The sequence below is a fragment of the Anser brachyrhynchus genome (assembly GCF_964034855.1).
Source record: "Anser brachyrhynchus genome assembly, chromosome: 4".
In the NCBI taxonomy this organism is placed as follows: domain Eukaryota; kingdom Metazoa; phylum Chordata; class Aves; order Anseriformes; family Anatidae; genus Anser; species Anser brachyrhynchus.
Window position 1 is genome coordinate 17424500 of NC_137698.1, and position 13452 is coordinate 17437951.

At 33.4% G+C, this 13452-nt stretch overlaps 1 protein-coding gene across 3 annotated transcripts in view; it reads right to left on the minus strand.

Annotated features, from left to right (window-relative positions):
* SGCZ (sarcoglycan zeta) overlaps positions 1 to 13452 on the minus strand; it is a 481028-nt gene that overhangs the window by 52197 nt on the left and 415379 nt on the right. For all 3 annotated transcript variants that reach the window (XM_080590434.1, XM_080590433.1, XM_080590432.1), the window contains one exon: positions 2328 to 2400. In XM_080590434.1, the coding sequence (XP_080446560.1) occupies positions 2328 to 2400 (73 nt within the window). The remainder of the gene's footprint in view (positions 1 to 2327; positions 2401 to 13452) is intronic.

The following is a 13452-nucleotide window of genomic DNA, read 5'->3' on the forward strand; positions in this document are numbered from 1 at the left end:
GCTATCAAACTGTGCCTACATCTGTGCCTACTGAAAAAAATAATTTTAAAGCTCAGCAAACTCTCTTCTCTCCCAAGTCTCCATTAACTTCAAAAGTCCCAAGCTCAGGAAATGTTGCATTTGGGAAAAAAAGCTCTACAGAATTTTATGACTGCCAATATGAACTACTGGACATTTTGACTAAGATTATATTAAAATATTAAACAGTGCAGGACCTGGGCCAGAACACTGCAAATCAATCATCTAGGTGTTTTATTTTTTTTTTTTGTTTATCAATTGTGAGTCAGTTATGACTCTCCCAAACAATTTGCCGGCTCCCTTCAGAGGGTCGCATGAGTCAAAGACCATTCCCACTCAGTATTTAAGACACAACTATTCTGTTTTAGAGGAAAAAATAATTTTACAATATCAATGTTCTTGTATTAGCTGGGCCATAGGCCAGAACATGGACCCTGACATTTTTTTGTTTCTGTGATAGGGGTAGACCACTGGGATATGTCATATTTAGGTTGATGACAGGTTAGTTTCAGCATATTCAGCAATCAATTTAATGGTAAATTATTGCTTGCTGATAACATGTTTAAAATTAGCAAAACCGCCATTTTATTTTGATGTAAAATTAATGCAAGGCTTGAACTTTAAAAAAAAACACACTTTTTTTTTATCATTTGAAGTAAGAACTGGAATTTTCATAGGGTTATATATGGTCTGAGTGCCTAAGTGCATTTTACGGTCAGAAACAATCAAAGAAAGGTGCTATTATTTACAGTTCTTTAAAGTTACATAAAATGACTGCAGGTTACCTTCTAGAAAGATTCATGCCAAAGCCAAGAAATTTATGTCCTAGCAGTAGATGTCATCAATTTTAAAGATAAAAAGTTGAGAATTTTAAAAAAGGAGCATCACCAAATCCAAACACATAGCAGCACTTATGTATAAAAACTTCCAGAATACAATATAGATGAAATATAGTAAGAATAAAATCACTTACACATAAGCTAATGCTGCTTGACCAAACATAAGGGTTGTTGTTTCATCTTTTTTTTTTTTTTAATAAAAAATTTTTAATGAGTTCATTATTAGTGAGAAGGCAGAAAGCTGAATGAAGATTCAGTAGAATTCTCATTAAGTAAGTCCTCCTTGGAAAAATGAGCTGACGGAATGGTGGAGCTGGAAAACATTCAGCAGCAATGGGCATCATGGTAATGAATAAAGCCAAAAGACAGGAGAGGTGAACGTCTGAAATATAAGTTGCACAAGCAACATGAGGTGATTTTAACACTAGTGAAGTCAATCCTGAAGACACAGGCTAATCTGTTTTACCATACTTTTGCATTTTTATACCATTATTTAAATATTAGAAATAATTAGACAAAGAATGGTCTCCACATTCTTTTAAGTGAGACAAGTTCCAGCCTCTTTCTCAAAGTTTTGGGCCTCTCGAAAATTTTGTTTGCATGGACAACTTCCTGCACATGATTTCTGCAATAATCCTTACTGGTCTATTATCTTAAATACCTTTGCAAATATCAGGAAGGACATTTAAGCAATATTTTCCTGCAGCAATTCACTGTAAACAATGCTAGGCAGATACAGCACACTTCTGGTGAGAGAAACACAAGAGAAGACCTTTGATTTTCTGTGATAGTCATATATACTAATTATCCATCCATGTAGACTACAGATCAGTATTTACTGAGGCACATGCAAGCGCTACAAGAAAAAGCTTTCACTGTATATTTTTCTAAATTGTATCTTTCTTGGTCTACAAAATCTAGTAAGTTTAAGACTTGATATGTTACTATTTATTTATTCCTCTACTTTTGTGAATACGGACAACAAACTCTGTATTTTTTTACATTTGCAAAGGTAGACTCACTTGATAATGAAATTTTGAAGTGTATGCATGGAGTATTCAAAAACCAACAACCCAGAAACACCACTTAAAAAAAATGTTTATATATATATATATATATTCAATAACAGCTCATAGGAAAACAAAATCTGCATCAGATGCAATTAAACAGTGCTGTAGTCAATTAATCCTAAAAATGTTCCATATGTTCCTATTCTGAACACTGGTGAAAGTATATTTCTCAAGTATTCTGCTACAGGAAGCGAGTCTTTCCAAGAAGTAATGTATTTTACACTGTGTGATAGACGTTTATAGTTTTTTTTTGACTAGTTAGAACAAATTGGAGTTTACCCGTGGTTTGGATATGTAAGAGTCATTAAGCAGACAGTGATATCTACTATTTGCTTTTAATCAAGACTTAATTCACTTTGAGAATACTTGATTTTAAAACAATTCTTTGAAGAACACCTACTTGAGGTCTTGGGAAGGTTCTGCTCTGATATGGGGTGTCTCCACAGAGTGCCCAAACACTGCCCCTTCCGTGCCTAAAATACATAAATAAAATACAGTAAAATTACTTTGAAAAATAAAAACACATTGAAATATATGATCACAAATTGACATTTTTAGGGTAAAATATCAGATTGAGTCCTTTGTTAATGCCTATCAGTGTTTTTTCATATTTATGCTAGCACTTCTATGTCAAAATCTGGACAGATCACTTGAGACATTAGACTACCGCTTATCAGTAGGTAAATCTCACATAAATATCTGAAAACATTTATACAACCAAACTTTTCAGTGCTGACTTGCTTGAACACTCATTTTAACACTGCAGATGGATTGCTTTTCTGATAAGAAAAAGAATATCATAATTTTATTTGAAAAAAAAATACACAAACAAAACCACATTTTAAAAGTACCTACTCATTTTGACTGATGGTCATTTTGATTACTTAAATTGAGATCTCAAGCTTCCAAAAGTTTTGAAATATCAGTCTTCCATATGAAGTTGCTAGCCTAAATCTCCAAGAGTTCCTGAGCCTCCTTCCATCAGCCCTTTGACAACAATGCTTTTCAAAGAGACTTATTTGGAATGTCCTTTTTTAGTGTGTGTGCTGGTAGGGGATGAGTACCACCTACTGGGCACTCAAAATCCGAACAGAGAAAAATGGGTTCCTATTTCCTAAGACTGAACTTATTCTCTATTGACTTTTAATTTCTATAACCAGACCCAAGCTGCATATGAAAAGTTCACATTTGTAGTTTAATAACTGAGACTTTTCATTGAAAAAAATACTTTTTGATGAAAAATTTAGGGCTCTGAGAAATATTCACTGAAGTTATTTGAAAAAAAGGCATATTTCCACACAATTCATTTTTAAATGTAATGATTTTTTAAAGAGAAAAAAAAATAGTATACATATGATTACAGCAAGTTTTTTGTTAAAATAATAGAATACTCAAGAAACTGACACATAGGGAACAGCACTATAAAATCAGTATTTCTCTCATCTCTCAGACACAAAGACTGAACACATAACAGTCATTTATATCAATTTCCATTTTATGAACAGCAATAGTCTACCTCTGCTGTTAGGCATTCAAATGTTATGGAGAACCACAGGCAGGAAAAAGAAGCACATCTTTACACCTAAAAGTATTCACAGAGGTGCTGTGTAGAATCTGCTTTTTAAACCTGATGTTCCCTTGCAGTTCTGCTACCTTGAAGGGATAGGAGTAGCATGACTGTATAGCCTTAATTTCTGTTACTCCAAACTGAAATCTTACCCCCATCCATAATGGCATGCAAAAAATCCCAGTGGACCTGAATACTGTGCATCAGAGGGTACTTGCAGATCACATTCATCTCTATAATCAGCAGATTTAAATATTTTCAAGTCCAAGGGTTCTTTGTATTTTTGAAGGTGGAAATGGGATATGAAGATGCAAAAAACTGCGCAGAATATCAATCTTATGAGAAGACCACAGCTGTAATGTTTGGAAGAGCAGAATTAATGCAAAGATGCATAAAACATTACTATAGTGATGGGTCAGACATTAAATCAATCAGAAGTGCCAAAGATAATATTAGGGAAAGACTGATAATAGAAGATAAATGACAGCTGGTTCTAAGCCAGTGTTAACATCTCCTATTTTCAGCAGCCTTTCTTAAAAAAATTAGAGGATGTTTTCTCCCTTACAAAACTGAAATTTGGACAGAAAGACTATCTTGTTCAAACAGACTGAAAATCTAAGCAGGCAGAGTTAATCTGATATAGTTAAATAAAATACGATTAAAATTCAAACCAAACCACATGTGTTTCTTTTGCTACTTGAAGATGTATGTTTTTTTCTCCACACACCCAAAACTGCAGGTATAACAGCTTTTGTGGTAAACACTTTATGCTCAAAAAATATGCTATCAAAAAAATAACAAGGAAGAACATCTCCCTTTTACTTTACACTGGAAGAAAAGCAGGCATATATGATTCTCTCATATTTAGCAAGAAAAGTGAGAAAGATCAACCAAACAGAATTTACTGACATGTTTCAAGCAGTAAAGTAACAGGATCAAAAAAAATGGAAAGAAACTACATAGAAAAAGGGAGACATGTAAGCTTGTTAAGCATTGTTTAAAAATACAAAACAGAAGAGAAGCTACAGGAAGGTATTATTTATTTTTTAATTTATTATATAGCAACCGTGTATTGCTTTGATGAGAAGTTAGATCATGTTCTGTACTGCTTAGGAAATGGTGCTAGAAAAACTTTTTTTGTGCATAATATATATATAACAATAAAAATCAGGATTCTAAATGAATAGCATGATTTTTTAATGAAAGATATGTATTGCAGGTATTTAATCACTTTCAATATTAAAATGTTTATTTTTTACAGAAATAAGACAAAGATGTAATAATTGTAGTCCCTGACCTACAGAATCATAACCAAGACCTACTTTGAGATGACTGGAATTCTAGACAGAGACAAAGAAAAAAAAAAAAGAAAAGAAAAAAGACTTGAACCTTCAAGCCCTTTCAAGTACAGCTCAAAAGGAAGTAGTTAGGGAACTGAATTCAAAGGAACATGAGTTAGAATGGATAGCTATAGAAAGTGAACCTTTCAGAGGAAATAAAATAGCAAGGGCAGTGAGTACGTGTAAAGGATGTAAAATCAAAAGTGTAAGTGTAACTGAATAAAATTACTCCCACCTCCAGCTTCCAGTGGAAAAGAATGAGATAAGTAAAGACTTCACTAAGGAAGAAGCATCCGTGAAGACAAAGTCTTGGTCAAAGAACAACAGTCTCTATAGAGTTTGCTGGATAAATCTCAGGAAGTAACATCAGTCAGGCAAAAAGGCCAGAAGTGTATTTATAGAGAAACCTATTTATGCATAGCAGATTTACAAACACCAGACATCTAAAATGCACTTTTTTTGACACAAAGCAGATCAAAGTAATCCTTTCAGCCCAAGCAATAGTCACATATTTCCACCAAAACTGAAACTACATGTATATTCAGAATTCAGAGAGACCAATGTAAACTACTCATTTCTGCTCCATTTACTGGTTACTGAAATTCAGCCTTTGGGAAATTTTGAGTTTCATAAAATCAATGGAAACACAATGTTGATACTTGGTACTGGATTATATTCAGTTACATATGTGCATGCTGAGGAAATTTTGTCATTTATCTAACAAGCAAATGATCTCTTGATTTATGAGTTAGCTCACAGAAAAACAATGGTACTTTTTAGTGACTTAATAACTGACTGGAATAAAATGACCAGCACCCGAGCATATTGCAAAAACAATACAAGCTAAAGAGTTGATAAGCCAAGAATCAAAAACTAATAAATAATTTTGCTGAGAAAAATCAACCATATATTAGCATTATCCCACTCACATTCTTCTTGCAAGAAAATCACCTCAAATGCACCAACAATGGATTTGCGTAGCATTTTGATGTGCACAAATTATGTAGCACTGCAGCATCACAGGCACAGTTGAATCTTATTGCCTTGATCTTTCCCTAGGCTTTTTAGAAATGTCAAGTAACAATATGATGAAGTACTACGATTATGAAAGTATTAGGCTGTAATGCCAATTTGTCCTCTGAGTTAGTGTTTAAAGAAGAATTTGTAAATTTTTTATCATTTTTGAGGCTTGCCATTTTACTCATTGTAAATTCATTATTAAGTTAAAGCATCCAAAGATTTCACAGAGAAATATGAGTAATTACTCAAGATTGCTTTACCGCTGCAGAGACCTTGAAAACATAGACTTTTTATTCTAAGAGTTTAATTCCTATTAAAAAACCCTCAGTACTTAATTCTTTCACCATGTGCATATAGCTAAAAGTGTCTTTGTGGGATTAGCTAGCCACTGTTCAACACTAAGACCTTGGAAAGGTTGACCACTGCCAGACAAAAAAAAACACAGAGGTATTTGTCTAGACATATCAATGATCGTAGAAAGACCACAGAAAATACTTATTTATTAAAACCTCAGTTATTATAAATTATCTTGGGCAGATTAGAGACCTAAAGGAGTCATAATGCAGCTTCTGGACCACACATTGATTGTGCAGCTCTTCAAGGCTTTTAATTAAAAAAAAAAAAAAAGGGGGGGTTGGAAATGTAATTTAGCTAGATACTTGTATTAAAAAAGCATGATGAAACTGGATTTTTCCTAGGGAGGAATACAGAACTAAAATGAAAGAAGTTTTGTTATTTTGTGGAAACACGATTGGCCTGATTGTTGGGATTTCAATCTTGCAGAGTCTCTCAGCAGCAAAACTGACTAAGGCTAAAATTTGAATTTATGGTATTGATATGGCCACATAGGAGTTATAATACAGGCAGGAAGCTGTAGTATGTCTCGACTAGATGCAGCTGTTCATATGTAGAGTAAAACATGAGCATTGAAGGCTTCAGAGATAAGTCATTATTTAAAAGTAATTTCTGAAATGAACGATTTAGATTCATTACTCAAAGACCTTGAACATGACAAATGTTTGATGCGTATTTTTTACATGGCAGCATTACTAGAGTAAAGACTTGTGCTAAGCCTTTCATTTTGGTAAGAAATGTGACTGACTTCCTTGATAAATTAAAATTCTGTATCTTCAGTGTAATAAATTTTGATCAAAGCAAATCCAAACTCCAGTAAATACTTGAAAAGTTGCAACAAACAGTATTTATTTTCTCAAGTTATGGTAACTTGCATAGAGTACAAACATTTGATACACTGTTTAATAATGGTGTGCAGTTAAGACTCCTCCTAGGTAGATGTTGCAAAGCAAATAAAACTGGATTATGCCTATGTATTTGTTAACTCAAACATTTACTTGCTTATAGGTTCATATCCAAAATCTATGTTTTGCATAGTTTACTATGCTGAAAAAGTGAATCAATTTGAAAACAAAAATTTGAACTGATCATAGGAGTAACATAATTACATTAATAATTGCATATGAATATTCTAAATACTACTTCTTGGATTAAAAAAAGTCATTATAAAATAAAACTGCTGAGAATTAAAATTAAAACTATTTCTTCAAAACTGAAATGAAATTGAAAAACATAAGGGTTTTACAAATAACAAGTTTTAAAAAATAATAATTTTCACGACATTGACTTTTTTCCCATAGAGTACAAATCAGAGATAAATATGAAAATAAAAATGATTAACAACAATTTTCTGCTTGAATTGATACAGTCCCCCTGAAAAGCGACAAAAGCTATATACATATATATATATGAATAGATTTAAGCCTTACATTTAAATTTCACAGCAAATAACTGCTAAAAAAATATAACAAAACAACAAAACAACATTATTTCCTAAATATCAATGACAGTCTGTATTATTATTTTTTTTTTCTTCTTGTAAAATGGTGTAGATAATTCAGGGTTCACAATAGTGGGAAACAGAGTAGAAAATGTCCTTGTCAACACTCAAAAATTGAATTTTAATTGTATTATTTTTGTAATTAATAGATCAAAAAGGGAGACTGTATTTCCGCTTGGTTTTAGAAGACAACCCTAGGATTTGGAAAACCCAGACTTATACTATAGTGAGTACGTAATTCAGTTACAAATTAGAATAGCTGTTTCCTTGATGAAAAATTAATGATTCAATGAAAGAGAGGACAATCGAACAGTCAGTAGCTTGATAACCAGGGTACTCAGCTAGGATGTGAAAGAATGGGACATGAATTTGCATCTCCCAAGTACAAAATGAAGGCTTAAACTTCAAGACTAACTGAATTACCTTATCATTTCATATTATTTTTTACTACAAGTGTCTTGCATTTGTACAGAATGCTGTGGAAAAACTTGGGAATCTCACAGGGGAAAATGTGAAAATAAGAACACTATTTCTCACCTAGTTTCAAAAGCAACCAGTGATAATCTCCCACTTTGAACTTGAAAGTTCTCTGATGTTTTGGTGCTCACCTATATAACCCAGCCAGGAATGTTTACACAATTTGATTCAAAAAGGTCTAAAAGAAAATAATTTATGATTAGGTTTTTACAAAAGGAAAGGATATTTGCCCTTCAGTTAGATATTCCATAATTAAATGGTTTGATTTTGAAAAGTACGAAGCTCAGAGGAATTTATCAGAGTTCCTGTGATAATTCTAAACATCTCACTAGTTGCCTAACTTAGGAGTAGAAATGATTTATATTTTGCCTATAGCCAAAAATGAGAAAATGGTATCTCTAAGGTTTAGTTAACTACTGATACTGAACTGAGACTAGAGCACCATTTTTCCCAACCTAATTAAGCTTTTGCTTTTAACAGTCGATCATCAATTGAGACACCTGAATTACATCTACATTGGAAAAGCTTGGTTGGAAATCTCACTTTAACTATATCAGAAGTCATCCAAGTCACCCTTAGTGTTAGAACTGATTGATAGGGTGCTTATACAGATATATAGCGTGTTTAAGGAAAGGTTGGACTTGACACCTAGGGACATGGTTTAGTGGCTGACATTGGTTGTAGGGGGATGGTTGGACCAGATGATCTGGGAGGTCTTTTCCAACCTTAATGATTCTGTGATTCTATGATTCTATTTTAGTGGCAACTGCTTTATGCCATATATGGTATTCAAGACAAGTTGAAGATGCGCTTAATGAATTTTGAAGTCACCACAAATTTATGTTAGGACGGCACATATATCTGCAATTATATAACCAATTTTGTAATAAAAAATAATTATGATTTTATTAAACACTCAAAATTAACTGCAAAACTCCCAGCTGTTGGATAAAGGATTAGAAATTGTTTTAAGAACTTCAAAGCCTAAATTTGGTTGTTTTGTAGGGACATGTAATTTTCAGCTTGTTTGGATATCATACTTTCTATTACAGGAGCAAGCTTACCTCCTCCAATGTTTAGAGTTATAGATACTTACATGCAAGGATTGTGAATAATCTGTTTTAATTTTTTAAATGTAATTCTTATCTTGCATAATCACTGTTTTTTTTTTTCTGATTTCAGGATATGTAAGATTATATCTCAGATATTTAATAATTTTAACTGGGTGAAAAAATATTATCAAACTTATGAGTTTATTCTGTGTTCCCAGACTTTGCCTGCCTCCATCCTTTCTTATCTCTTTGCATGCAAAAAGTGCACAAAATGACAACAACCTTTCAGGTGATTGTTTTATCACCATTTTCTACTCCAGAAAAATTATGTGCATTATGTCAGTGTATGTGCCAATGATCATGACTGTTTTCACTTTTCGCATTTTGTCATGGAACTTTTGAACTAGAAAGTTTTGTCTGGTGTCTATCTTCTCTCAGTTTGCAGAGAGAAATGGTGCTATTTCTGGAAGCTCTTAAGATCTGCAAAGCAAATTTGAAATTCTTAGTTTAACCTGAAGGAAAACCTAATTTCAAGATAGAGAGTTTCAGTGTTTCAAAGTAATATAGCTATTAGAGAAAATTCAAGATGTAAAACGATCTTTGTTTTCAGGTAGATGGATTACAGAGCTGTACTGACTTCACATTTTTAGTATTTTGATTATTGGCTTTGTCAAATATATATATCAATAATCTCTTTAGGAAATATGAAAAGAGACACATATGAAAAGAACCTGATCAACACCTGTGAAGCTGACAGATGGAATATCCCAAGTCATAAATCAATGCTTTTTCAGATACAAGGGCATTTTTACTGTGTGGACAACTCATCTTAGCCTATTTATCTGGGAAAGGACACAACCTGGATTTCCATGTGGCAATTAGATCTGCATCTAGACTTTATGGTGAGATCACAAATATCTGCTGCTTTTTTGTCTGAGGACCTAGAACTGATTGCCAAGGTAGGCTCTGATGATATTGGTACATGGTGTTACTAAAAGCTGGAATGTGAATTCCATATTCTATTTCCTGTCTGCCTTCCTGTTAGAAGTTAACAGAATTTCAAAGACAGCAGATATCAAAATGTCAAATACTTAAATGATATGATCCCAGTATCTGTAAGATTTCTGTATTTCTCAGTGTTTCTACCTTCCATGATAATTCTGCTTTTATGAAATATTAGCACTACCTACTAACAGGTGAGGTTTATGTTCTATACTGGGATTTCAAAAACCCAATCTCAAGATTTTGGAATCTACGTTGCAGAATGTGAGTGTGAGTACAACATCACCAGTTTTCTACTTGTGACAAAGATTTGATACAAGAATATAGAAAATGTGCTGAGGAAGAACATTTTCAAAAAAGGTTACTTGCAATAATATGCATTTGCTTCTGTTCTCTACCATCGCTGCAGCATAATGAAGAATTGTTATGATTATGTGATAATTACTGCTGCATTCTTACAATTTACTTGGGTTTCATTTATGCAAAAGGAAACCACAAAACAGTAGGACTATTATTGAGATTTTTAAAATAGATCTATTATATCATTTTTACTGTATAGCAATTAGGATGCCATTGATAAATTATAATCAAATATTCAGATAAATGCATTTGTTTACCCTCTAGAGGGCACTAACACACACAGAAAAAGTCTATCATATACAAGTATATAATATGCATTAAAAAGTCACTGTAGAAATGCCTTTAAATATTTTTGAATTCATGAAAAAAATAAAACATGAGAAGAAACCTCACACATTTTGATAATGCTGAAATGGACATACATTTATATAATGCATTTTGTGCCTGTTAAACCAAATTGAAACAAAAGTGTTAGTACCTCCAATTACTGAAAGTCATCTTCACCCCCCCCCCCCCCCCCCCCAAATATGAGAATATGAGAAATAAAATGAAGCTATAACGTCAGGTTGTTAGGAAGTTTCTATTTGATATTGCCACTACTTATCTTATTTATTGCCTATTACAACTGCCTTCCCCCCCCCCCCCCCCATTATATTAATTATCTGGGTTCCTCTCTAGTAAAGTACTCAGTTGAATATAGCACATTACAGTATGGCATTCCTACAGTGCAAAATGGCAAATGTCTTTACTGCAATTTTAAATAGAAATTCTGTAGCTACGAGGGAGATGGTGAATGCACAACAATACTTTTGTCTTTTAAGAATATTCTCACCTTCAAGTTCACATAGCAGTTAAGCAAACCTTCTAATTTAGCAACAAAATGGATGCAGATGTATTTCACTTCTTAACTGCAATGACTGTATACCAGCAACAGTCATGTTAGCAAACATGGGCCTATGTATGATCTCTATTAATCACCAGAAAGACCGCATGCTTTCTGCAAGTAAAGGACAAGACATTATAGCTTGTTGCATTATGCTAAAGCTGGCCAAAATAAACATCTTTTCTCAAAGTAAGACACAAACGCTTTTGCAGGCAAGAACCGCAAGAGAGTCACCATGTACCTTACAGAGGCTGTGGGAAGAGGGTTTATGGAAGTAACTTACTGCTAGGTCTACCACTGCATTTCAAGATTGGACTGAACTTGTCACAGAGTAATTTGTCAGTGCTGGTCTCAACAGTCACCAAGGAGCGGTATCAGGAATCCAATTACAACAATTCAGATTACCCGGCAAACCTCAAAACAGCCAAACAAATTCACCAGAAGGCTTAAGCATTTTTAATTGCCTTGCTGCTAAGGAATATCTGGCAAAAAGCACAGAAAGGCTTTACTTCTGCATCAAAAATCTGTGTGGCCAGCTACCAGAGAAACCTGTTGTTCATGTCCTCTTAGAAACCAAGCTGCATCATATTCAGGTGCTTTCAGAAGAGAATACTGAACACCAGGTACCACCAGGACTGTCAGGTCTGGGGAACAGAATGTCAGGCAGTTTGACAGTTATCTTGAAATCACTTTTTTTGCTTTAGCTTTTTTAAGTTAAAATTACAGAAATATCATATTTCCTATGTCCAGCTATGAACAAAGACCCTGTTAGAGATAGTTTAAGAAACAAAAAGAAATCCTTTCTTAATTTGCATGTTCTTCAGACCATGTCTAAGAGTTATTTTCCTGCATTATTCAGTTAATTATTATAACGATAACGATTAGCAATCCAGTCTTCCAGCTCTCACTGATAAGATCCTCATTTGGAAAGACCTCTGTTCTTATATTCTTAAACCTTCCAAATAAATTTATTTCCTTTAGATTCAATCTTCCTGGTCCTTTACTCTCACTCTGCCCTTCAGACATCTTAGCATAGTAAATAGTGTTGTTGATTTTTTTTTTCTTTTCAGCAGGGTACTCCCTCTGCCCCTTTCCTTGTTTTGTATTGAAAGTTCCTCCTCTATACTATTTTTTCACATAAATACTTTCCCATAATGAAACTGTTCTGAGAAACTTTTAGTTTTGCTGTCATAAAGAAAAAAAAAATCATTAAAAGTTTAAGTTCAGAAGCTCTAATTGGTTTTTAGCTTTCATCCTAAATCTAAATATAAACTGGGTAGGCAAGACCAAGAATTACAGTGAGAAGAAAAAAACCTGCAACTATAAAAAGCCTGAAAACAATCCTGACAGCTCAAACATGAAACAAACTCGTTGATAAATATTCTTTCTGCACAGTATGCTTTATCTACTGGGTTTTCTCTACTCCACACTCTGAGTGTAAAAATACATTTAAAAAATCGTCCATCATTTGGTAATTCTGCAAGATAAAAATAGCAAAAATAATGCAGCTGGTTTGCTTGATATGAAAATAAATATTTCAAGAAAAAGTGTTTCCCTTTGATGTTTAATGAGAAAAGACTTCCAGATGAAACTACCAACTCCAACTCATGCTTTTGACCATAAACTAGGGAAAGAAATTTTCAAGTGAATCTAGCCTTCTGCTACCACTAGTATTTTGCTTTGTTGATCTTGGATACATCTTGTGTCTTGGCATGTGGTATCCTGGTACTTTGAAAGCTTTACATGTACTGTATCTAGACCTTTGACAACTATAACACACTTTCTTTGCAGAAAGTGATGCAGAAAAAGGACATGAAAAGAGCAGTATTTCTAGTTACACTGTAAGCGATCTAAGCAACGGTACTTGCCTGTCACTTCTATCACACTTGATGTATCAGATTGTTTCAGAACGAGGATGGGAAAAGTCTTAAGGGAAAAGTCTCCACTTGAGCTAAATGACATTTTGGAA